This window comes from Malaclemys terrapin, chromosome 1, assembly GCF_027887155.1.
Source record: "Malaclemys terrapin pileata isolate rMalTer1 chromosome 1, rMalTer1.hap1, whole genome shotgun sequence".
NCBI lineage: Eukaryota > Metazoa > Chordata > Testudines > Emydidae > Malaclemys > Malaclemys terrapin.
The window spans coordinates 101,483,901-101,511,521 of NC_071505.1; the positions used below are offsets into that span (position 1 = coordinate 101,483,901).

The window sequence follows — 27,621 nt, forward strand, 5'->3', positions numbered from 1 at the left end:
TGCCTTCCAGATTTGAACACCTCAAAATTCAGGAGTGCTCATGCTCAGTTTGGGCAGCTGTTACTTCATTTCTCCCAGATCAAATATACTGATCCACTGTAACTTGCTGTAGAAAAAGTAGAATAAATTGAGCAAGAAATGCTTCCCAGTGGTTATTAGGACTGGAATTGCTATTTTCAACTGCCATTGCCTTGTTTGTTTGTTTGTTTAAAAGGAAGACAGTGATATTGCATTGGCAAATTCCCCATAGAAAGAAAGAGAGGAACAAAAGAATAATAAAGGCACCTCAACTTTTCTTCATTTATGTAGGACAGTCTTATAATATGCATCCAGATATCCTCCAGTCACACAAGCTGAAAATTGTTCCACTTTACTGCAGTTCTGTAACCATATGGGAACCAATCCTGTCTGTGTTCTGTGCACATCTAAAATTCCTGCTGAATGACCTGCCATGGGAGCGAGTTACCAGTGACCCAGGGCTGCGGCAGAAGGAGGGTGCAGGTGTGGGGGGAGAGAGCACAGGGCTGGGGCGGCAGGAGGTGTGTGTGTGTGGGGCAGTGATGGGGGGAATGTGGGAGCCCAGAGCTGGGGCGGCAGGGGGTGTGGGTGGGTGGGGGAAGAGCCCAGGGCTGGAGCAGCAGGGGGTCCGGCGAGGAGCCCAGAGCTGGGACAGGGGACAGCCAAAATTTTTTTTGCTTGGGGCGGCAAAAAACCTAGAGCCGGCCCTGACTGTATCTTCACCAGTCCTTATTCAGTTACATGCTAATGGGAAATTTTGCCTGAGGAAGGATTGTTAGGAGCTGCATGTAAAGAGTTTGACACAAGAAGCTATTTGTAGCGCACAAGTTTTATTGGTCCTACAAAACTCAGGAATAAGGCTGTGTATTCTTGAGCATCATCTACTGGCAATGTGTGCATTACCCAGTTATCTACATGTAGACAGACAATTCTGTTTGATAGAGAACTCCTCAATAAGGATTTCTTGATTTGAGCTTTGTTGAACAGGCCTAAATCATATGGCTGTCTTTACTATATGGACAACTGTCCAACTGTGGATAAGACTGAGCTCCTGTACATCTAATTTAAGTAGGGTGCCCATATTTCCCTATGCTGAATATGGGACACCTGGTAAAATTACTCATATTCAAGTGAGTTCAACAGCAATCAGAATTATGTAGTACTAATGTTCAAATTAACATCAAGTTGACTGAGCCCCCTTTAAAAAGAAATACTATGTAGTTGGATTCTTTTTATTTACCTTCTTATCTTTGAGGCTTCAGGGTTCACATAGGGAGGGGTGACACACACACCCCTACCCCCACACACACACGGGAAGAGGTGACACACACACATTCCCGTACACACGTCTCACACAGTGGGAGTGACCAGCTGACCCAACTCTCCCTGCCAAGCACTTGCCGCCCTCCATGCCTGGCTGGGCCCCCGGGACTGACCCACCTCTCCTGGTACCTGGTGCCATGTCTTCCTGAGGCAACGTGTGGGTGGGCGACACTCAGGGTCACATTCCCCTCATCCCAGATTTCTGCCAGGGTTCACACCAGAACGTGGCCGGCATCAGCCTTTCGGCACTGTGTGAGAGGGAAGGAACCGGAGCTGCTTCCAGCCGCAGGGGAGGAAGAGAGGGGGAAGGGATGACCTGGCCTGTGTCTTTGCAGAGCAGCTCATCTCTTCTTCTTTGTTCCCCCAGTCCCCACTCCCCTCCCAAGGGTGGAGGCAGCTTGTCCCTTCCTGCCCACACAGTGTCAAAAGGCAACTAACACCTCCAGGCTGCTGCTGGCCACCGACATAACCCAGCGGCCTCCTGTCCTGCCTCCTGCCCCCCAGCTACAGCACAGGCAGGAAGCAGTTAAGCCCTAAGGATGCATTGGGCACCAGGGCCCAGGGAACCTGACTGCAGGGGCTTCAGCGAACCTGGCCAGAGAGGTGGCTCAGCAGGGGTGGGTGCCTAGGGGATGGAGCAGCCCTGCAGGGTGGGGAAGGGTGGGGGTGAAGAGGGTTCTAAGCTCCTGCCCCAAGGACTGCTGTGCAGCCTGCGGGTTCGGGGCGTGAACAGGCTTGAAATCGCTTCCCTCCCCCTGCCGCCCCAAGAGCTTAGCTGAGGGGCTGAGAGGCTTCCCCATGCCCATGGTGCATGGGGCTATGGCACATGCAGGCCTCAGCTCCTCCTGGCCAGCGCCCAGGGCCGGAGGGTCTTGGGCTTTCCCGGGGTTGCTGGCCCAGCCAGAGGCAGTGGGGGAAGGAAGGAGCCTGACAGGCAGGCTGTTGGTGAACTGAGCGCTCTTACCAGGGGCTGGTTCACCGCACAGCGCTGGGGGCAGGACACACCCCACCGTGGGGATATGGAGGAGCAGTGGGGCTGGAGGGCTGAAGGGGCAAAGCAGGGAGAGGACAGCGAGAGGAGGAGCATGTAAAGGGCCGATGGGTGGGCAGCAGAGGCAACGTGTAACCGGCTGCTGCCTGGCACCTGCCCGCACTCCCCAGCCACCACAGTGCACAGCCTGTGCCATCCGCAAACGGGATGTGGGGGTGGTGCTCTGCTGGCCAAGAGCCAGGACACAGCGGGGGCTGCACTGATGGACCAGCAGGGGGAGCAGCCATCCCTGCACGCTGCAGCTTTGCCCCGCCACCAGCCTGGCACACCCACTCCCATCGTTGGTCACTGGACCCCACCACTTAATGCTGGTGGGAGGCGGCTGGCGAACTGGGATCTGGCCAGCAGCAGGACTCACCAGTACTGATGGGGAGGAGACAGAAAATACAGGACAATTTGCTCATTTTAAACAAAAAGTTGGGACACCTGCAGGAGGACTTAAATAAGGGACTGTTCCTTTCAAAATGGAATATCTGGTCACCCGAAATTTAAGGCAGATTTGAATTCCAGTCTCCAGTGATGAAAGGCTAATATATTAACTCATTGCGTCACTTACCCACTGCAACTGGATCCATGCATGCAGACCACTGCACCATGCAGTAGGACTCTGTATGGATGGATGGGTCTTGCAGATCCTGTTGCAGGCTTGGGGTCAAGAACTTTTTTGTCCCCTTCAAAAGCAATTTTGTATACCAGGAAATTCCAAGCACTGACCAAACCTTGTCTTGAGACAAGCTGCCTTCAATTCTGTGAAGATCCCAATAAATACAGGACTGAATGTACCACTGAGGCACAGTGCTAAACTGATACACGACTCTGTGCTCCTGTGACAGTTGGTTATTTAGCTGCGGTTGTTCAGATGTTGCCAAGACTGCAGCTGAAGTGCTGATTAACCCCAAAAACAATTGATACCCAGGACATATGTAGGAAATGATCCAAATTTTATGGGTGGTAAGGGAGAGTTTGTGTGAAACTTCCACTATTCAACTAAATGTAGTTTTTGTGTGTGTAATTATACTGTGGTGGAGACATTACTCAGCTGCTCTAATTCACAGCAGTGATCTCAAACCCAGGAGTTACAACATTTTTGGGATGTGCCATAGTTGAAGCTGCCCGGGTAGCAACTTCAAGAGAAGATGCTGTGGGTTCAGTCGCTGCTGCAGTCTTAAGAGTGAAGGAGAAGTTAAGTGAAAAATGAAGAGGTGCAAAAAGCAAGCCTCCAAAACAGTTCAGATCCACTCTCAATCAAACTGAAATACAAGGTTATATTAAGTATCAGGGGGTGGCCGTGTTAGTCTGTATCTACAAAAACAACAAGGAGTCCGGTGGCACGTTAAAGACTAACAGATTTATTTGGGCATAAGCTTTCGTGGATAAAAACCTCACTTCTTCAGATGCATAGGATCTGAAGAAGTGAGGTTTTTATCCACGAAAGCTTATGCCCAAATAAATCTGTTAGTCTTTGAGGTTATATTGCCATCTCGTGGTTTCTGGAGATAGCACAACTCAAAAGAGTTACGGTTCTCAAAACCACAGCATAACCTTGCAGGGATCACTACCAGTTTATTCTCTCTGTAATATATTACACCCTTAAATTCACAGACATAATATTTTTGGCTGAAACAGGGTCACATGACAATGTTTTTCACTACTGCTATCCTACCCTTGCTATTGCTAAATATATTAACTAGCGAGACACCGGCTAGGACACAGTGACATGACCTTGTAACATATGATGAGCAAGCCTCACTACACAAGAACAACTCTGATGCAGCAGCATTTTTAATCACACGATTTTTTTTACCGTCTCTTTTCAGATATTTAAGCTTATTCCAACCTCTGTACACTATTTGGGGTACATTTCCTTACTCTTCTGCTGCTTTTAGGCCCTTCAACGTACTAGAGAGAACATAAATTGGGTGTGGGAGCAGGGGAGAGAAGGGAGCTGGGACAAAAGCAAATATTTAGAAGACACCTAGACTTGTCCCCAATGTTCTGAATAAAAAATATGTTTTAAAGAGAATGTGAGGTACAGCCATTAACATTGAGACAATTCTCTGTTACACTTCCCCAACCGGGTTGCTGTAGTTCCTACTAGATTGCTAATACTGGTAATGAGGGGCATATTATATAATCAGAGAGTAACTGAAGCTACACATAGCATTGTATTAGTTACATATGACTACTTAATTCTGTGCAAATCTTTTGTCGCAGTCCTGCAGCTCTTCTCATGTATTTCCATGATACAATCATATAGATTAATAAATGTTCAGACCAGAAGGGACTATTACAATAATCTAATTTGTTCTTCTGTATAACACACGCTGTAGAATTACACACAGCAATTTCTGCATCAAGCCACAACTTTTGGTTGAGCTACAACATATATTATAGAGAGATATTCAGTTTTAATTTAAAGACTTCAGGTGTTCAAGAATCTACCCCAATCCTTTGGTTAATTGATTCAAAGGTTAATCACCCTCATTCTTAAAAATTTGCACCTTATTTCCAGTTTGAATTTGCCTAGCTTCATCTTCCAGCCATTGGCTCTTTTTATGCTTTATTTCTGCTAAAGTAAACGACATCTACAGTCAGAAATCTCTTCAGCATATATGTACAACCTAGGGCCATCATACATATTTAGGGACACTACATATGTAGCTACATAAATATAGTAAAAGTATCTGTTCCTAAAATCTATCCAGCTCCCTTTAGTTGTTTTGGAAGTGTTAACATCTTTTAAAGTGATCTTTTATTCTTCTTTAACAATGTTAACTTATCCATGTAAGTACATTTTAGTTAGAATCCAATCATCCTCTTTAATTCACACTCAATATAGCTTGGCCTCACTCCATTGCCTGCTCCTCATAAGTATCCCCAGGCTCAAACCAATCATTTAGCACTCATTCCCACACCCATATTCTCCCACTGAAAAAAATGAGATCTTAACTTTCTCATTGTTTGCCCTTCTGAACATTTATTAATCTATATGATTTCTCCTGACCTCTCTTCCCAGTCCCCACTAATTCTTCTTAAGAGCATGTGCTCTTCCCCCTTTGCCTCTACAAATTCTCTTTACACCCTCATTTCTTCTTGGTCTGAATTCCCCCCAGTTCTTCTACCCCTCACAAAGTGCTTTTCTAGCAGTTCCCTACAATTCTCCTTCACCCCATTTCTCTACACCTACAGGTATATACTCTCACCTGTTAGACTAGGGCCAGTTAGACAGGCAGAACTGCAGGGTCGCAATGCATGGATGAGACGATGGTATCTGGAGGAATAGAATTATCAGACACATGGGTGAACGTGATATGTTGGTGAAGAGTCAACATGGCTTTTGTAAAGGGAAATCATGCCTCACCAATCTATTAGAATTCTTTGAGGGTGTCAACAAGCATGTGGACAAGGGAAATCCAATGGCTATAGTGTACTTGGACTTTCAGAAAGCCTATGACAACGTCCATCACCAAAGGGCCTTAAGCAAAGTAAGCAGTCATGGGGTTAGAGGGAAGGTCCTCTCATGGATCAGTAACTGGTTAAAAAATAGAAAACAAAGGGTATGAATAAATAGTCAGTCTTCACAGTGGAGAAAGGGTCGCTCAAGGATCTGTACTGGGATCACTGCTTTTCAACATATTCATAAATGTTCTGGAAAAAGGGGTATAAAATGAGGTAGCAAAGTTTTCAGATGATACAAAATGACTCAAGATAGTTAAGTCCAAAGCTAACTGCAAAGAGTTACAAAGGGATCTCACTAAACTGGGTTACTGGGCAAGAAAATGGCAGATGAAATTCAGTGTTGATAAATGCAAAGTAATGCACATTAGAAAACATAATCCCAACTATGCATACAAAATGATGGGGTCTAAATTAGCTGGTACCACTCAAGAAAGAGATCTTGGAGTTATTGTGGATAATTCTCTGAAAATATCTGCTCTGTGTGCAGCGGCAGTCAAAATAGCTAACAGAATGTTGGGAACCATTAGGAAAGGGATAGAAAATACCATAGTACCTCTCTACAGATCTATTGGACGCCCACACTTTGAATAGTGTGTGCAGTTCTGGTTGCCCCATCTCAAAAAAGATATATTACTATTGGAAAAGGTACAGAGAAGGGCAACAAAAATGATTAGGGATATTAAACAGTTTCCATATGAGGCAAGATTAAAAAGACTAGGACTGTTCATTTTAGAAAAGAGATGACTGGGGAGGGAGGGGGAATATGACTGAGGTCTATAAAATCATGAATGGTGTGGAAAAAGTGAATAAGGAAGTGTTATTTACTCCCTTCACATAACACAAGAACCAGAAGTCACCCAATGAAATTAATAGGCAGCAGGTTTAAAACAAACATAAGGAAGTACTTCTGCACATAACACACAGTCAACTCATTGCCACAGGATGTTGTGAAGGTCAAAAGTATAAGTGGGTTCAAAAAAGAATTTCATAAGTTCATGGAGGATAGGTCCATCAATGGTATTAGCCCACAAGGTCAGGGACGCGACCCCATGCTCTGGATGTCCCTAAATCTCTGTTTGCCAGAAGCTGGGACTGAATGACAGGGGATTGGTCACCTATCAATTACCCTGTTCTGTTCTTTCCTTCTGAAGCATGGGGCACTGGTCACTGTTGGAAGACAGGATACTGGGCTAGATGGCCCATGGGTCTGACCCAGTATGGCCATTCTTATGTTCACCACTGCTGTTAACTCTCCATGCTTTGTTCAGCAGATTATCAAACCAACATGCCAAAGCCTAATGCTTATATCAAAATTTTAAACAAAATAATTGTATCAATCTCAATAAGTATTTATTTTTTTGGCAAACAGCTGAGGTCAAAAGCAGCAAATCTGAACATACAATGTTAGACAAAGCAAACGTTTAATTTGATACATGCTGTTGTAAGATTCAAGCGAATATCAAAATCAGTGTGGAAGGGGAGACATAGACATAATAACTAAGCTCACTCAGCTTCCTAAATAGTTCGCACACATTCAGAAAGTTCACGTTAGTTACATTTTGTACTTGCATGTTTATTTACATAGAGACAGAATCACAAATTAAAGAGCTTCATCTCACACTCTAACCTTGGGTAATATTCCTGGTATGGTAGGATTGGTCTTTAGTGGTACAGCAGGATTGGATCCAAATGTGTAGTACCAGAGACATTCTGGTGTCTTTTTTATTATATTAAAGTCTGCATGTTACAAGAAATGTCAACAAAAACAAAACACTGATAAATCCTGCACTCCTTAGTCAGGCAAACTCCCACTGACTTCAGTAATTGGACCCATTATTGGTATAATGTTATGGCTTCGCTCAGGTTTCTTGTAATACAATCTTTCTATCATATTAAAAATTAACGTCAGTTAGAGTTTTGCTTGCTAGGGAACGTAGTATTGGAGCCACTATCAAAAGTGATTGCCTTACCACCCCCAATATTAATAAACAATATGTAGGGCCTGATTTTGATCTTACCTACATTGGTGTAAATCAGGATTAACTATCAAAGTCATTTGAGTTACTCTGGGGTAAAAATCAGTGTGAGATCAGAATCAAGCCTGTTATTTTCATACCCATCTAGATTCTTCTACCTGGAGCTACTTTCTCATGATTTCATGTTAATGTCAGACAGGTCAGGTCAACATTATTAATGCCCTATACAAACCAGTTTTTTCTCCATACCTATTTGTGTTTATAGTTACCATGGGCAAATCAAGGCCTTGTGGGACTGGGTACAGATCCCATGGATCTATCTGGGACAAAACCTGCAGTGACATAAATGATGGTGTAAGTTGGTCAGCAAACAGGTGTAAATGGTAAAGTAATATAACTTGCACTAACTTTGCATTGAGTGCATGGATTCTGTATCTATCTAAATTTAATTTCCTCTACACTAATAAAGTGTGAGGCTGCTGAGTGGAGACAGACAGTGGTATTTTAAACATGTAAGTTATAACTACTTAAGAGAATGTAAAAAATAGATTTGTTATTTACAACTGAATACAAAATTGCTGTCCCTTTAAAAATGCAGCTTCTAGAATTAGGAGCAAAAGAACTGTAAATAAATTTTAAAAAGTTTAATCCTTGATGACCCCCTTCCTGGTATGGTAGCTCTCCCAGTGAGTGTCACTGTCAGCAATGAAATGGGTGCCTGGATATCCTGACTCTGTATATCAAGGAGTTAACTCAAATGCTTAAGGATTAGTACCTTCACCAGCATTCGCAGGTCCCAGCTTCCATGTCATGTAGGTGCAAAAATCCAGCATGGTATTTACTTAGAAAATGTCACTAATGAGAAGTATTGGTTAATAAAGCTAGCACTAGCGGCAGGCAGTTGAACACCCTCTAACTCGTATTTCATGTGCCTCCATCTGAAAGCAAGTCTGAGTAGTGGAGTATAGGTACATATGAACTCAGGGTCATATCCTGCCATTTTTCCATGCACAGACATGCCAGTAAAGTCAGTGAGAGTCGCACGAGGATCAATGTCAGGATATGGCCTGTGATGTCAAACAGACAACAGGCCAAATTCTGATCTTGGTTACAGAGGTATGAACCTGGAGTAATTCCTCTAATTGATATAATAGAGATCAGAATCTGACCTAACAACTTCTGCTTGTACAGTCAATGAAAGTGTTTCATTCCCTGCAATGGGCGCAAACTTAGGTCAGCACTGAACCTTTCTTTTCTGATAATCACCCCCGTGGGGTGTGTGTGTGTTTGTTACATGTTAAAAGAAAAATATATATTGAGAGAAGAGTGGTGAGCTTTAACATATTTCTAACTCTTAAAAAGACAAATTAATACGATGTGTTTAGCCGTTAGCATGCTGCAGCTCATGGTCATTGTGATACATGTAATTATTATAAGTGATCCAGTCGTCTGAACACTGGTATTCTTGATTGTACTGAAGATACTGACAATAAACTGTTTCTTTTCCCAGGAAGTAAGACGGGGAGAGTCTTTGTAAAACAGCTGCACTGAACTGATATGTCAGCTTCCTTCGGATTTTAATGATTTCCCCTGTTCTTCCATAGTTCCTCAATGCTCTGGCCATTTTCTGGTATGTCATGACCTTGCGGTTTCCCTTTCTTTCCCCCCACAGCTCTGCAAGTTTCTCCTTGTTTTTGGAAACAAACTGGAAGACACCATGGGGTTTATCCACCCACTGGATGCAGTTTGCCATATCTGGGTCACACAGAGACTCATGAAGATATTCAAACAGGCGAAGCTTTTTTCTCCCTATCAAAAAAATAAAATGCAAGTGGTCAGAGCATAACTCAGATCCATTTTGAAAGGTGGGCAGCTGCCCTATCCCTGGAAAGGAGACTTAAAGGTAAAGTCTAGGTCAAGGTAGTATCCAGTCACAGATTAAAAGGCCAGTATAACTGGAGCAGTAGAAGACCAGCGCAGATTTAATGGGGCTATAGTTGTGAGATATAGACAGACTGTGGCAATAGGGATTTGATCATTACAAGATTGATAGTGGGGTATATGGTGACCATAAAAAACACTTGGCACTTTAGTAGCTGGCCTCAAAAGCGGCAAATCGAACAAGATATTTAGACAGACTTCTAATGAGTGCTGGGGGGAGCCCATAGTCAAGGTACACATTGGAATCAATGCCATGGAGCAATGCAGGAAAGAGGTTCTGAATGGAACCGGTCAGAATAGTTAGGTAAAAGGGTGTTGTTGTTGTTGTTGAAATATGCTGTTTTGTCAAAGCCAAAACAATTTGGGTTCAACAAATCGATTCTGACCAACTGGGAAGGTTTCTGAGGTCCAGGGTGGACTTGCTGGTCAATTCAAGAGAGAGATCGGAATCAAAACCCTGACCTTTATGATCACAAAATAGGCGTTTGACACAATTCCATTTCACAAAAATGTTTGAAAGTTTTTGTTTTCATTCCAAAGTAGAACTAAAACAAATTTTAATACCTCAAAAGTTGTCGTGAAACAGAATTGTCATCCTCCAGCCACCTCTGGTTCTGGAGGCTTAAGGTAGATTACTAGGAAACAGGCTTAACTCCAGGGCTTTAAAGTTGCTTTTCTCTGAAGTGTTTCTAGTTCCATGCTCAGAGCCAGCTAGACAGGGGATGAGAAGCCAGTGTAAAGAAGTGGGACTTAGGGCAGGTCTACAATAAAAGCGCTACATTGGTGCAGCTGCGCCACTGAAGCGCGTCTGGTGAAGATGCTCTCTGCCGACGGGGGAGCACTCTCCCATTGGCATAATTACTCCACCTCCTTGAGAGGTGGGAGCTATGTTGTTGGGAGAGTGTCTCCAGCCAACATAGCACCGGTGTGGACAGCGCTTAGGTTCCTGTAACTTGAGTCGCTCAGGGTGGTGGTGTCTTTTTCATACCCCTGAGCGACTTAAGTTAGATTGACTTAAGCGGTAATGTAGACCTGCCCTTAATTTTATTGAACACGGGGGGAAAATGTGGGGAAGGGAGAGTCTATGCAGAAGTTCCACTTTAACCAAAGTGGAAGCAGACTGCTGGCACCTAAAGCTAATACAATTTGGGGTGATCGTTTTAAACTAGGAGAGGGGAAGCTGACAGTTGCCCAGGAGCACTTAGTCTAAGCCAAGACATCTGCTAGGGATGACGGTAACCCTGCATCTGGTAAAAAAAAGAATAGGACAGCTGTACTGGAGGAGGAACCACTTGAGCTCAGAGGTACTTTCCAGAAAAGTAACAGGATGTCAGACTAAGGAGTTAATTAAAAATAGGCATACAGCTATGTCGCCTATAGGACCCATGTTATCTAAACAATATTATTAACCTCCCTAAAATCAGGCAACAGCTAGAAGCAAATACTCTGCTACCACAATGAAAAGTTTAAAAGCAAAAATAAGTGAACTAGAATGTCTGGCAATGGAAGAGGGCCCAGGACATAATAGGCACTTCTGAAACTTGGTATAATGACAAAAGTCAAGGCACCCTGGCTAGAAACTATACAGGAAGTTGCAGCAGTAGCACTATCATTAACAGATTCCATATCATAAAGTTAAAAGTTTGGAGTGGAAAATCATTATGGATACAAATCCCAAATCAGAATAGAAATATACTAGTAGGGTGTATAGTTCTGGTCTCCTGAACAGCAGAAGGATATTGAGTACACAGGGTTGAAAGAGAGCAAACAGGCAACTTAGTCTAATAAAAGAATAATAATCAAATGTATCTTCAACTAACAACATGTAAAATGGTCAAGTATTGCATTAGGATAAGTTTTAGAGAGGCAATATTTCCATATTTTTAGTGATTGCTTCTTGGAATACTGAGCTCTAGTGTGCGCCGGAGGGGAGAGGCTATTATTGACTTAGTCCCAAAGAGTTTATTCAAGAAGTAACTATAATTGAACCACTAGGTCATAGTACCCAAAGTATAATCAAGTTTAACATCAGTCAGCAAGGGAACATAACAAAAGCTGGCACTCTGAGACTAAACATTAGACAGGGAGATTTCAAACACAACAACAGAAAAGGGAAGCTCCTCAAGAAGACCATCAAGTCAAAAAAGGAGCATTTCATCTCAGCATGAAGGCTACTTAAGTCTACCATAGCAGAGTCACAGAAGGCATGCTTACCCCTAAACAAAAACAAGCAGAAAGGCAAGAAAAACAGAGTGGTTAAATTGCAAGGTGCATGAGGTAATTCAAGCCAAACCAGATATCCTTCAGAAAATGGAAATCTAACTCTAATGAAGTCAATACAATGGAGTATAAACTATGGTAAAATGCACAATAGAATTTAGGAAAGCTAAAAGGGAATTTGAAGAGCAAATAGACAAAGACATACAATAAATTAAAAATTTATTTAGGTATATCAAAAGCTTACCAGGGAAATGATGAGTCTGCTGGACCACAAGGAATAAAAGAAATAAACAAAGTGGATAAGTGGACATTTGCAGAGAGCTAAATGATTTCTTAGCACTGGTCTTCACCACAGACGATTTACCTTTTTTCAGGTAAGGAGATGGTATTGTCCAAGACTGAGATATCAAAAGATGTATCTATACTTGGAAAATGACAATATTCTAGTAGAGTAACATTTTGATATAGAGGGTTCTATAAATCACTCAGATGGCTAGATTATTCCAGTCTTTTTGCTATCTGTCTGCAGACCTCAGATCTTAATTAATTAAGCCCTCTGGGAGTTGTATTCCAGTAAATATTACATCAAAAGATTAATTAAATTTCTCCTGGTAATAGTAAAGTAAAGAATTGAGGAAATAATGAAAGAAGCATGATTCACCACTTCTAAAAGAAGGATTTGGAGATAACACAATGTTCACAGAAAGCAGAGTTCTTTCTACACACCTTTCCCTCCTTTTTGCTGGCTAGCAGTAGTATGCATCACTTGGTTTTCTGGAATATTCGACAGAGTGTGGTAAACAGTTCCTTCAGAATATAAATCTGTTGCACTATTCTTCAAGAAATTAAGACAACAAAGCGTTACCACCAGAAAACACCATGTGAGAAAAAGAAAACTTGAAAAGAACTGGCTCACTGGATAGCCTCAGGAATCCTACCATTCGTCACATGACACACAGGAGATTTCCCCCCACCACTACTGTGTGTAGTACATAGGGTTAATAAAGAGCACTGTCAAACTAGGAGAAACAAGGTGAGTGAGGTAATATCTTTTATTGGACCAACTTCGGTTGGTGAGAGAGACAAGCTTTTGAATCACACAGAGCTCTTCTTCAAGTCCAGGAAAGGTATTCCTACCGTCACAGCTAAATAACAGATTGTTATAGCAAAAGTAGTTAGCACATATTTTAAGGGACATTCAAGGTAGAATGGTCTGTTAACACCCTCTGCAGTCATAGGACAAAAAGGGTGATTAGTGGGTTACAGATTGTAATAAACCATAAATCTAGTGTCTCTGTTCAGTCCATGATTTTTAGGCTATGTCTAAACTACAGGTTATATCAGTGTAATTTATATCGCTCAGGTGGAAGAATAAATCACACACACACATACGCCTCATAAATTACACTGGCATAGGAACTGGTGTCAGCGCTATGTTACAGAGGCTGGAGTAGGTAAGCCGACGAGAGAGCTTAGAGTGGCTACATTAGAGAGCTTTAAGCAGCACAGCTGCATTACCTCTTGGTGCATTGATGCAGCTGCGCTGCTGTAAACTCTCTTGTGTAGCCATGCCCTTAGTGTCGAGCAAAGTTATGAATTTAAGCTTCCCAGGCTCCTCTTTTGAAAGTGTTGGGTAGGTTCCCTTTGAGGATGAGGACTGATAGGTCAGACATAGAGTGATCACTTTGATGGAACCAGCTACCTGTGACTCCCACCAGGTCTTCCCACTGTGGAGGGGACTTTGTGGGGAAGGCAATGCAGCCTAGGGCCTATCAGCATACTATGAAGCAGACCATGGAGTAAGGGTGATGTTTTCTTTCAGTACATGGAAGACCACTCTAATTTAAAAAAATAGAGAATGGTCTTGCAGGGTAGAGTTGTACCCAGGGGCCCTAACCCTAACCCCCCACCCTCTACTACTTTCCCCTCTCTAAAATTAGGCTGGTGGTGAGACAACCACATGCACAGTACTTGGCAATCTTGCTTTCCTTCTTATAATCCATGTCAGTCAAGAGAATCATTTAAAAACATCCTAAAATGGGGAGAGACTGGACACTGGAGTTTGTTCTTCTCAGCCTGCTGCCCAAATAATATAAAGGTAACCCTTCCCCACCTTATTGGTAGTTTTGTCTGTTAGTTTGCACAGAGCTCCAGTGATTCACATTAATTGATGAACCACTGTGCAAAAGGCTTAAGAATTACATCTCCATTAGTACCCTTTGATCTCCTCTAGCCAATGGTGTCAAATAGTTAATCTTGGTGCTAAAGAGAGACCATGAAACACACTGTGCAAAGATTTTCCCATGCAGTTTAAACTGAATTACTCCTGACCAGGCAGGCACCAAGTTTATAATCTGCAAGGGAGTGCTCCCCCCGGCTCTGCCCAGACCTCACCCCTACTCCACCCCTTCCCCTAATGCCCCATCCCACCCCGCTTCTTCCCACCCACACTTCACATCCGCCTTGCCTCTTCCCTGCCTCTTCATGCCCCCGCCTCGCTTCTTCCCACCCAGTTCCGCCCCCCTCCCCCGAGTGTGCTGTGCCCTCACGCCTCCTCCCCCCCCCAGCGCCTCCTGATGCCGCGAAACAGTTGATCTGTGGCAGGTGGTAGGCACTGGAAGGGAGAGGGAGGTGCTGATTGGTGGGGCCCGCCAGCAGGCAGGAGGCGCTGGGGGGGACGGAGAGGTGTTGATAGGAGGGCTGCCAGTGGGTGCTAAACACTCACCATTTTTTTCCCATGGGTGGTCCAGCCCCGGAGCATCCATGGAGTCGGCGCCTATGGCTGGATTTTTGTCAGGATGTGAAATATGAACAGCCAGCTTTCATTCTTATGGTTGCTTGCTACACTGTGTGATTTACTTACTATTACATTTCTCCAGTTGTATACTGGTTCCTCTGTAGGTGGTGCTGCAGAGTAGTTTGGACTTGCTCTGAGGTGAGGATGGTGGTTGATTAAGGTCGGGCAATTTTTATAATCTACTTGAGAATTTGGAAAAAAGAGAATGAGTGAGAAAAGGGAAGAAAAGGAAATAATTTTTTTTTTAAATCACCTAAATCTTCCTTCCGGGTCTACCATTTTACCTTGTCCTTCTCTGTCTGCCTTCTAGATTATAAATTCTCCAGAGCAGGGACTCTCTTAATATTGGTGGTTTATCCAGCACCAAGCATATAGTAGTCATATACTAAGACTAATAATAATAATGTCACTAGGTTGTTGGTTTTTTTAGTTTGACAGAAAACAGAATTCATGAAAAGAGGCTCATTGAGCAATATAAAATAGTTTGGATAATAAAGAAAAGGCCCATGTTCACCAACAGGGCCGGCTTTAGGAAGTGCGGGGCCCGATTCGGATACCCGGTGGCAGTCTGGGTCTTTGGTGGCACTTCGGCGGCGGATTCTTCACTCGCTCCAGGTCTTCCGCAGCACTGAAGGACCCGCTGCCAAAATGCCACCGAAGACCCGGAGCAAGTGAAGGACCCGCTGCCGAAGTGCCACCAAAGACCCAGACCACCGCTGGGTGAGTAAAAATTAAAAAGTTAGGCGCTCTTCTTTCAGGCGCGAGGCCCTATTAGGCTTGGGCACAGGGCCCTCTTAGGCGCGGCGCCAGATTCAGGGGAATCGGCCTAAAGCTGGCCCAGCTCACCAAATATAATAATGAAAGCAGGGAACATCATAGAAGACTAAAACAAATGTTAGAATTGTTAGAAAGGAAAAGAATATTTTGTACACTTTCTATGCAGATGTCCGTCAGTACAGCCAAGTGGAATGAAATAATAAATAGAATTCTGTAAGCATGATTTTAGGCAGTTCCATCCTATTGATCTGAAAATCTTCCTAATGAGGGGCCTAGAGAATTACTAATCTAAATGAACTACAGGGAAAATATTCCTGTGGTGTGAGCATCTGCAATGCCAAAAAGAATTTACACTGAAATAACTAAAGTCTTCAGGAGGTTTAAAGATAGCATAAGGTAACACTGGGTTGATACATCTGGAAACAATTACACACTGTTTAAATGAACAGAAGACGATTTTGAAGGGATATGCTTATTGCATTTTGAAATATGGGCCAATCCCGAGAAGTGTGAGTTGCAAATCCTTGGCATCTTTCTGGATTGGGCCCCTATGGATTTAGACAAGATCAATACTATATATGATACAAATTATCAACACTTGTAAGAAATTATATATAATGGGTTCTTCAGCCAATGTAAATCAGCATAGAATGGAGTTACATTGATAAAAACCAGCTGAGGATCTGGCCCAATGTATATATTACTATCTATGTATTAGACCGGGGGTGGCCAACCTGAGCCTGAGAAGGAGCCAGAATTTACCAATGTACATTGCCAAAGAGCCACAGTAATATGTCAGCAGCCCCGCATCAGCTCCCCGCCCCCTACTCCCAGTGCCTCCCACCCACCGGCTGCCGATCAGCACCTCCCCCTCCCTCTCTGCACTTCCGGATCAGCTGTTTCATGGCATGGGGGGGGGTGAGGGCACTGCAGGCTCAGGGGAGGGGGCCGGAAGGGGTGGAGTGGGGGTAGGGCCTGTGGCAGAGCCAGGGGTTGAGCAGTGAGCACCCCCTGGCATATTGGAAAGTTGGTGCCTGTAGCTCCAGCCCCGGAGTCGGTGCCTATACAAGGAGCCGCATATTAACTTCTGAAGAGCCACTTGTGGCTCCAGAATCACAGGTTGGCCACCCCTGTATTAGACTATTATAGGTTAACATGTCAAATAATAATATATGCCTCTTGGGAGAAATCTTGGCTCATTGAAGTCAATGGCAGTTTTGACACTGATTCAATGGGACCAGGATTTAACACTTTGTCTTCCTGTTTCCTCATTATGTAAAATTAACAAACAAAAAATAGAAAAGAGCTCAAGTTGTACCGTATTTTGAGTCAAAAGGCCTCCTCTATATTGCAAATCTCAATTGACAGCCTGCCACTGTTTCAAGTTTTTAAAAGCCATCATGTTTACACTTAAAACCTATAAAATCACAATTTTCTAAGAGGTTATCCAGAACTTACACATTTTTGTGCATATGTAGTAACTTATCTTCATTTGTATTTAATGGATCCATCTTAATGTAAATTCAGTGAATATAGAAATCATTTGTCCTTGAATGTTTTTTTGTTTGTTTTTGCATTGCAAATCATTGTTGTATCAATTCATCCACAGTGTAATTTGCGGGACATTTTGCAGTTAAATACATCAGGAAAACTGATAAATGGCTGCTGCACAGTAATTATGAATACGTTGACAATAAGAAACTATTGTCCAAACAAAGCAGTCTAAGGTTTTTTGTGTATAAAAAATTAAAAATGATAAAGTATAATGAAAATAATTGTTTTTACCTGGTGAATACTGAATCTCACCATCAGAATGTTGCTGTAACACCTCTAAGGCATCTTCAAAGGCTTGACCCAATATGTCTTGGTCAGAATAATTCTGTAAGAACAATAGGTCTTTTCTGCTTGAAATCAACAAAGAACAGCTTTGATACTTCAAATTCCAAGTACTCGGAAAATCCCAAATAAATAGAAAAATATAATAGATTATGCATAGACTAAACCATCCTGGAAGAATATAAATTTTGCAGATACTGACAGACTGATCCTATAACCGTTATACATGTGACTAGTTTCTGGTCTTTTGAGAAGTCTCTTTGAGATCAACAGGACTATTAATGTGAGTATAATTACTCATGAGTGCAAATGTTTCCAGGATCATGTTTTTAATTTGCAGCAAAAGTTTACAAAAAATTGTTGAATTGTTTTATAGTCTTTAATAAGAAGTTTTATATCTATAATATATTAAAATTAATGTTATGAAACAATAACATGGAAGTGGCTTAACATGTGACACACAAATTAGGAACCGAAGGCTACAATATTGTAAAGAAGCATATAGGAAGCCACATTGTGGAATTTTACAAAACCACTTTTTGCCATTTGTATGGCAGTTCGGTATTTTATTCAAAGTAGGGATAACAATAATTTTGCAAACTATGCAAACTCCTAAGAGTTTTCTAGTAGTAAATTGGAAGCTGTTCTTAATGAAAAATAAGAATAAAGGGACTGCAGACTTACCATTATTTAGATACCAAAGTTGCAATCCTGTTTAAAAGGAAACAATATTATTTTCAGGTATTTCAACATGACTAAAATTACTTCAGTGGAATCAATGGAGTTACTCCAGATTATTAAAAGTGCAACTCAGGACAGAATGTGAAATATTTATGTAATTTACATCATTATCGATAAAAACCTACCTACATTTAGAAAGTGCACTTTGATTGAAATTTTTAATATAATTAATATTAAATTAGTTACAGCATTGATTTTAGAGAATTGTCTTGGATTTTGTATTAAAAATTCCACACAATTTCTCAATATTAATATTTCATGGAAGCACCACGTTACTTTCACTAAAACTATTAGTTCTGACATTATTACCTCACATATCTAACCTCTATATATGAACATTTTAGAGAAATTTTAAAGTGACTATATATTGCTATTGGCATTAAATCTTGATTACCTTAATCTCTTAATTTCCCAAAGATTATTGGCCTGACTCAACTGCAGGTATTTAAGTCTTTCTGGTTTTCAGACGTCACTGAAAACAAGAATAGTTTTTTTCCCCTCACCATAATTTAGCATATGTATAAATATGTATGCATATACATAGCCCTCCAGAGTAATTGTCAGTCCCTCAAGCAAATTAAGTTGTTTTATAAACAATGATGATAGATTAATTTTTAACCAGCTGAACATAGAATATATGTGATGTGCAGTATTATGTATAGATGGTTTCTTAGCATTTCTTTTGGCACATATATATATTTATGCAGTTTTATATAATTAGTTTTTGCTACCTCTCTGAAATGTGCCCTGGAATTTTTTTCAGTTTTAAGTGTAATATTCAAATTATCTTAAAAATTCAATCAATCAATATTTTACCTCGTTAAAGATTTGATCCTGCTCCATTGAAAACAGTGGAAGTTTTGACACTGACTTCAATGGAAGTAGAATTAAGCTCTGTAAGAAAATCTGGATGAGGTATTTAAATATAAATGAGAAACAAATACTTTGTTCCTAACTGACCGTAAAGATCTGACCTGTTAAATACACTCCTGTAAACAAGTAGCAGTGTATTTTAAAATGTATAGCAAGGTACTGTCTAATTTTATAGATGTCTTTTAAACCCTTCCTGACTAAATTGTTTGTTACCATATATGTGATTCTGAGGATCTAAACAAAAGGAGTGAAATCCTGGCCCAACAACGTCAATGGTTGTTTTGCCATTGACTTCAGTGAGATCAGGATATCTCCTCAATGTCCTGTCTCTGTAACATACACAGGAAGGACCAAATTGCTCTTTGGTATAAAACTATTGATTTTGATTTCAGAGGTAACTGAAGACAGATTTTGGCCCTGGTATTTGTTGCATACTGAGCTTTAGAATTGATTTTAAAGGCTTGATCTGCATTGCTGAAATCCATGGGAGTTCATATTTAAAACCAGCATTCCTGGCATTTTAATTAACATACATTTCTTAAAATGGAGCTGTTTTATCCCACCAAAACTCCAGACTAGTAAGTGGTAAAGTTGATTACATTGCTACAATAATTGATGGCTTACATAGCCTAACAAGGTAAAATACTGGTAACCACTGAATGACTGTACCGTTTGCAGAGCTGAAAACAGAGAAACAGAGAGAAAAAAAATCTGAACACTTACCTAAAATAGAAACTTCACGTACAACACAAAGAACCAGTTATATAAATAATGAAGGACTGAATTATTACAGCAATAGGCTGGCAGAAAGGTTGCATTAAATAGCTGATTTTGGGGAAGTGCTTCAACTAGGGGTTTTTGTTTTGTTTTTGAGCAAAGGTGCAGCACAGTGCCATCGTAGTTTTTAATTTTGCATAGGGCAATAGATAGAATGACTATGTGGTGCAGAATGGTTTTTCCAAAATAGTAGCAATTTACTTTGGAATAAAGTAAAGAGTTTAAACTATTGCTTAAAACATGCAAAATTATAAGCAATTAAAACTCATTCTGTGTGACTGTGGAACAACCTTGTAAAATTGTCATGAAAATGTTACAGCCCAGGTACAAAATTTGCTTGCCTTCCCTTTGCCATGATGATTGGGGTGAGATGTTGGAGTGGAGAGAGAAGTGAATATTGTCCCAGCCATACCGGAAGAAAGACAGGAGGCAATGGATGTGGTTTAATTAGCCCACAACCTTATTCACTTAAAATACCTGATAATAAATTATACAGTGCAGGTCATAATTTCCTTAATTGTTCCCCCCAATTTGGGATGGCTGCTCTCAGCCCTCCCCCTGCCCAACCTGGTCCCAGCCAGCCTGTTGCTGGGACCCTGCTGCCATCCCCTTGTATGAGGTTTAAGGGGTCTGGAAAAGGAGAGGGGTTGGCTCCCTGTTGTACCAGATGTTAGGAGTACTGAACCCCCTTTCCCCAGCTTCCTTAAGGGAGGCTTTTCTCTAAATTCCCATCCAATCTATTTTATCTGATAACCTTCCGTAACTAGTACCTGTACTCGACATCTGTCACAGCAATGTGCCAACAATTAGCTTGGATGTCTCCCCCACCGTCCGCCAGATTCACCAATATTTACCAATTCCTTCCCTACTATCGGACAAAAATACATCTGCTCCCCAGTCAGATGGGTGTGCCCCCACCCATCCTGAATAACTGGTGCCCAATAAGATATGTGCAGACGAGTAATTACCAATTCCTCTGGATCACACATGAATTTATACATCTCCCAATTTACGTGCCTCCTGGCCTTATCGTGAAGGCTTTGTGGCTCCTTGCCATACCCTCCACTGCCACATTTCAGACCAAATAATTGTCGTAATAACCCAGGAAAAAATCCTGGATCTGCCCCGAATCCCTCTTAACTTTGATTATCAAGTCAACCCACTGACGTGCTCCTAAATCATTGTGAGGTGAAAAATAATCATGTCTGGGCCCAGATCCACAAAGGTATTTAGGCTCTTAACTTCCACTGATTTCAATGGAAGTTAGGAGCCTAAATACCTTTGTGGATCTAGGCCCTGGTGTCTGCAGTCATGGTAACACATTTTACTCATCCATCAATCTTCCCTGAGAGGGTGACCTTCTAGGATTTTGCTAGTAGAATTTTAGAAATGTCTAGTAGAGTCTAACGATTGTGCCCAACTACCTTTCCCCAACAATGGGCCAGATCCTCAGCTGGTATAAATAATCATAGTTACATTGGTTTCAATGCAGTTATGCCAATTTACACCAGCTGACGATCTGGCCCATGTATAAATTAGGAAGAAAGCTTCTAATATATAGAAAGATCTAAATCAAAATTCTTGCTCGGTACAGTCCAGAGCTCTTGATTTTTGGGAAAGTTCCTCTTCTCACCGGGATCTAGGTAGCTAACTTTTCAGAAACAGACCCATCTATTTTGGCATGTTTTCCAAAATGACCTCAATTGCGTGCCATGCAGTGCTGTAAAATAGTATTCACCCAGATGAGCCAAGCACTGTCTTTAACAAGTTCAATGTAAAGCTCACATAAGTAGAATGACTGTCAATTAGTAATACTACACATGACTCTGAACTGTGAGTATAACTGATTTGCAGACAAAAGTATCTGTGGATGCCAAATACAAGGGCAATTTTGCAAAACTAGGCCCTAAACCTTCAAGATATCTGACATTTTTTCCTAGAAAAATACAGTACAGTAATAGGTCAGTGTTGGTGTTTTAAACCTAGAGTTTAATTTTTACAAATTATTCTGATTTGACGTGTGTTTTTAAAAGAAAATGAACCGCAAGAAATATTCGTAAAATTGTGAATCATAACTCAGTGTGTGATGTGGGTCTAAAGCTGATTAAGCAATTAGCTTCCTGTTCATCTGCTCAAGTTTATGAAATAGTTAAACTTACAGTTTTGCTCTGTAATGTGAGACTAAAACAAGTTCTGTAGTTTACCCCTTTCTTGCAACAGAAACATAGTGACAAATCTTTTCAATTGTATCAGATTTTTAAAATAAGAATGAGCTCTAAAATATGTAGAAGAAATTTGCCATATTTGTACTTGTTTATATAGCATTAATCCAGAACTCTACAGGCAGATTCTGACCTCAGTTACACCAGAGCAAACTCTGAAAAAACAATGTTTAAGTTAATGAAATTAGACCGGTGTAACTGACATTAGAATCTGGCCCCATGGGTGCTAGAACAATGTGTATAGTGGGGGTGCTGAGAGCCACTGAATCAAACTGTAAATCCTGTGTATAATGGAAACCACTTCAAGTCAGGGGGGTGCGGCAGCACCTCCAGCACCTCTAGTTTCAGCACCTATGACCAAATTCTTGCTGTGTTCTTATCAGCTAGAAGTGCTTGTTGACAGATAAGTAATGCATTATTGCAGGAAATATTGTGGCCTGCACTTGTGTCTAAGTCTGCATTCAGGTTGTTATTATTCCATATCACAATTACCCCTGTGTTGTTCATCTTGGCCATAGACTTGTAGTGAAATTGAGAGAGGGTCAAAGATAGAGGTTTACAATGTTAGTCCATAAAAATTAATCTCTCTCTTAAATTAAGTTGCCTGGTCCGTGTCATCTCATTGACGATACCAGATCATATTGTAAAGAAGGTGAATAACACTCATTTTCTGTTTTCATATAGGATGGTAAAACATAGTATGATCATAACTGCAGCTCTTGTTTTGTATGGTGGACTTAAACTCCCTAATTTATTTGGAGAATAGCACTTTTAATCTTCTACATGTTTTGAGCTGCCAGTTAGGACTTAATCTTACTCCTTTTGAAGTCTATTGGAGTTTTGGATTTGTAATGTAAAGAGTGTCTCAAACTCTGTGCTTCAGCTAACATTGGGTATCATTATTAAAAAGAATATACCACAAGAATACTGGAGTACTAGCATTCACAATATTCAGAAAGCTTGTCTAGACCAACGTGCCAGTCTCAGCCAGGTCAAATGTATCCATGGGCTGTATTGTATTCTCACACAATTGTATGAGTATATTGCCAAACATATTGGCTGGAGGCAAAAGAGACATGAGTTCTTTGGAAGATGGCAGGTATAAAGTGCAAAGATTTTAACACAGATGAAGAAGTTATAAGGAGAGTAGGATGTGAAGTCTGGGTATGGGATTGGCTGCAATCAAAAATATTATGATGGTGGGGACACTGTAGAAGACAAACAGATGACAGGATGCCAAAGAAAATAATGCAAATACAGCCAAGGTCAGTCAGGCCTAGAGGCTGACCACCAACTAGGTGGCAGGACATTGTGCACAGGGACATGACCAGGCTGGGCTTAATGGAGGAACAAGCTACGGACAGGAATGAAAGGCGATGCTGTAGTGCTCTCTATATCTGTAAAGATGCTTTGGGATGAACAGATTATTGACCAACAGTCAGCATTAAATGTGACAGTAAGAAACATATTTATATTTACATGAACTGTGAATGTCCTTTTATCATAGATAGATATAGTATCTGAATGTTCTCTAAGAAATGTATTTCTGTGCATCTATAATGTGTCATTGTATTAGGTATAAATACTCATGTGAATATGGTAATAGTTATTATTCTATAATATCATATCTATATCTCCATTTTACATGTGCCTTCACATAGAACTAGCCTAGAGTCCACATCAGTTAACTGAATGTGCTTTCAGTCTTTGCAAGTCTAAAGACCTTTGAAAACAAAAACTTCTAAAATACTAGACTGGTGGGAAAATTGTAAATTCGAAGGATGACTTCTTTCTTTTGCATCACTGAGGAAATGATACTAGAACAGCCTTAGGTTTTCTAAAGTCTCTTGTTCTATGGAGGTAAATATTTAGGGCCATTATTTCAAATATAAGTGTTCAAGTTGCACTTGAAAAATATGCTTGTGTGAATACAGAGAGGTGACTAGGTGTGCAAAATATGTAATTGCACATGGAAAACAGGTACTTGCATGCACAAGATGGGAATTGCCTGTACAATGCCCTGAGTGGCAATTGAAGCAGCATATTTTGCATGGGAAGTTATCTGTTTGCACCCAGCATGTATCCATTGCATACACAATTTTTTTTTGAAAATTAGGCCCTTAAAGCTCTCCTCAGGCTTGCTAATAACAATTAATAATAATGTTTAGCACTTGCCTGGTGTGCTTATTACTATATCTCAATGTGGTTTACAAAGGTGGGTAAATAACATTATCCCCATTTTACAGATGAGGTAAATGAGGTATATAGAGAGAAAATGAACTGCCCAAGGAAGAGCTGGGAATAGCACTCAATTATGCTGACTTCCAGTTCCAGATCCTGTCAACTGGATCACAGTACCTCACTCTGTGCTGAATTCTCTCTCCCCTTGGTTTCTGATGGTAAAATTATCACACTGATTATATACTGCAAAAAAAAATCCATATCAGCAAGTCTCAGAGCCTGGACCAACTGACTCAGGCTTGGGGGGCTCATGCTACAGGGTTAAAAATAGCAGTGTAGACTTTTCCACTCTGGTTGGGCTCTGAGACCCACCTCCCCTCACAGGCTTTCAGAACCTGGGCTCCAGCTTGAGCGAGAACATCTACACTGCTATGTTTAACCCTGTTGCACGAGACCTGCAAGCCTGAGTCAGTTGATCTGGGGTCTGAGACTTGACACCGCAGGGTTTTTTTGTAGACGTACCCCATGGTTGCTAAGGTTGTTTTTTTGTAGACGTCCCAAGGTTGATGGAGTTCTCCTCAGAGTGAATTGAGGGGATATGTGCAGAACTAGCTGTCTTTGTGGAGAAACAAGCATTGTTCTTTTTAGAGTTGGGATCTTGTTGTCCCCACCTCTGGCTGAGGAGATCTGGCTACCATCAGCCTCCCCAACAAATCTCTGCTATGGCTGAGCCTGGCAGTACACATCAACCACTCCATGTGTATTTGTGTACAAAGGAACTGAATGTGACAGTTATGGTTTTTGCATCAGATGGGAAAAGTGGATTCCAGTAATGAGTTTGAAAATGAGAACATGCTATTCAAATCTTAGTGTCTCAAATGACTTATAAGCCTGATATATTGAATTGAAATTTGAATGTCAATGAGAAATAGAGACACCATAAACCTCTAGTCTTCTATTTCCTCTTTATTTTAAAAACATACTCCCAACAATAGATTCATTGTTTAGGTTTCTGAAGCCACTCTAGCCTTTGCTTGGCTGTAAAACTTAATTCATACAGGTAGCGTATTAAAGGCGTTCTTCCCCGCAGTCTTCCCAAATGCTGCCTCTAACGTACATTAAATACATTTTTAAGTGTTTTATATTACAATAGCTCTTAGAAGCCCCAGTCAGAATCAGGGCCTCAGTGTGCAAGGCACTGTTCAAAAACAGACTAAAAGTCCATCCCTGCACTTAGGAGCTTACAATCCGAAATGGCAAATGTGTTCTCATCAGATCTTTGTAGCATGCTCACCAATTCCAGAAGTCAGCTGAGTTGTAGTTGCCCAAACAAGAAAGATGGATGACTTAAGATATGAAATTCAGATAATCATAGACAAACTGGTGGAAATGGGGCCTGATTGTGGGAATTGTTCTGTCGTGGGGTGGTGGTTTGCCCCCTGTGGAATGTGCTCTTCAGGGATCTATGAGTGGCTGAGGCCACCCATACGGGGGCCCTTTGTCTCCACCCCTGCTCTGGCCCTCAGCAGGCTCCATTATGGCAGTTCCCTGGCCATGTAGCTCCGCTGAAGCTTTGCTACCAGAAATCCCATTGGTTGTAGCTGCCCTCATGGCTCCAGAATAAAGGCAATACAATGCCTGCCTCTAGGCAGGTGAGGGATGATATGCATTCCATCTTCCCGGCCTCTTCCCAGCTTGTCCAACCTCCACCCACTTCCATTGTGTAGACTAGATCATGGTAAACCTTTTTCCAGATCCGGAAGGGACTGAGGACTTTGCAACAAGGTGGCAAACCCCTTCTCTCTATGCAAGGGGAGGGATATACACATGCCCTCCTCTATATGAAGAATAGAGGAATGATCTGGGCATGATTACATCAGTTTGTTATTTGAACTTCAAATGAGCAAGCCCAGGTTATGTTCTGAGCTCAGCTTCCCAAGGAGAAATAACAATGAAACTTATCCTTTAAAAAACAAATGATACATTTTGGTAATCACCTGAGTAGGCAATAAGGCCTACCATGAAATTGGTCGGATAGGCGTAATGTGAATTAGAGAGAAAAGAAGGGATCACAGAAACACAGAGCACAATTATTGGCAATCTTGTAATGCAGATAATACAACTGTGCAACAAATGTCCAGTTTTGCCTAAAAATGTTAAACCTTATACACTTCCAGACAAGACAACTATTTCTCAGACATGGGGAGGTGAGTATGTAATATGGTATAACTCTTCACCTAATCCATCAGTTTGCTCCACAGATCCCAATGAATCTCTGTTTGAAACTAAGGCTTTGGCTACACTAGCACTTTTGTTGGTAAAACTTTTGTCGGTCAGGGGTGTGAAAAAAACACCCCCTTGACTAACAAAAGTTTCACCAACAAAAGCGCCAGTGTGGGCAGCGCTATGTCAATGGGAATCGCTCTCCTGTTGACATAGCTACCGCCACTCGTTAGGGGTGATTTAATTATGCGAGCGGGAGAGTTCTCTCCTGTCATCATAGCGCGGCTACATGGGAGACCTTACAGCGGTGCAGCTGCAGCAGTAGAGCTGTGCCACTTTAAGGTCTCTAGTGTAGACGCAGCCTAAAAAATGTCCAGCCTCATAGTAATTGATAAAAAAAAAATAGGACCAGATTCTTAGCTGGTATAAATTGGCATAGCTCCAGTGAAGCCAGTGAAGCTCTGCTGATTTACATCAGCTGAAGTTCTGGCCCATATAATGTATCATCTAACGTTACTTACAACTCATTAAACTACATCTAGCAGGTGGGCTGGATCGGCATGAGGAAGAGATAAGATCTTAGGGGGGGAATCTACATTGACTTTCTCTCCAATTCCCCTCATTGATATTTAACAAGCTGGTCTAGTTGCCCCTGCTAGTAGGCCTTCTTGGGTGGCTTCTCCCTTGGCCCCATATAACCCAAGGCAGTGTCTTCTACTGGGAAGTCCCCACAAACCGGAAAAACAGAAACCACAGAAACAGCACAAGGAACAGCTCTAATCAAGACAAGTGTATAGAAAAAAAATTGAGTTAAATATTTTCTTTTTCTTAAAAAATGCTGACTACATGGATTAATAAATAGATTTAATAAGTGCCAGTTCTTCAAATCAACCTGGGATTAGTAAATCAATTAATTAATATATCCATTAAAAATACACCTCCCTACACAAATTTTCTCCATTCCTAAAGGGATAATAATTGACCTCTACACTAGGTGAAATTCACCCTTGTGCAGAAGACTAGCATAAGGCCTATGCACAATTTATGTTTGACTTAAACTCTCAGAATAGGGTTAAAGTGGTGCAGAGAGTTGGGGCTGGCCCTCTGCACCTGGGTGAATTTCACCCATATGAAGAACAGAAGGGAGATAGAACAACAAAGTGAATTCTGTACTTATGGGCTAGTGCTGGTGGAAAATTTTCCATT

At 41.4% G+C, this 27,621-nt stretch overlaps 1 protein-coding gene across 1 annotated transcript; it reads right to left on the reverse strand.

Annotated features, from left to right (window-relative positions):
* Positions 1 to 9,208: 9,208 nt before the first annotated feature.
* SPIC (Spi-C transcription factor) lies at positions 9,209 to 20,572 on the reverse strand. The gene is made up of 6 exons (XM_054015466.1): positions 20,560 to 20,572; positions 19,637 to 19,692; positions 17,348 to 17,441; positions 14,852 to 14,967; positions 12,715 to 12,823; positions 9,209 to 9,636 (listed from the first exon to the last, which is right to left on the reverse strand). Exons 1-6 carry the CDS (start codon positions 20,570 to 20,572, stop codon positions 9,209 to 9,211), a joined length of 816 nt encoding a protein of 271 aa, XP_053871441.1.
* Positions 20,573 to 27,621: the final 7,049 nt, after the last annotated feature.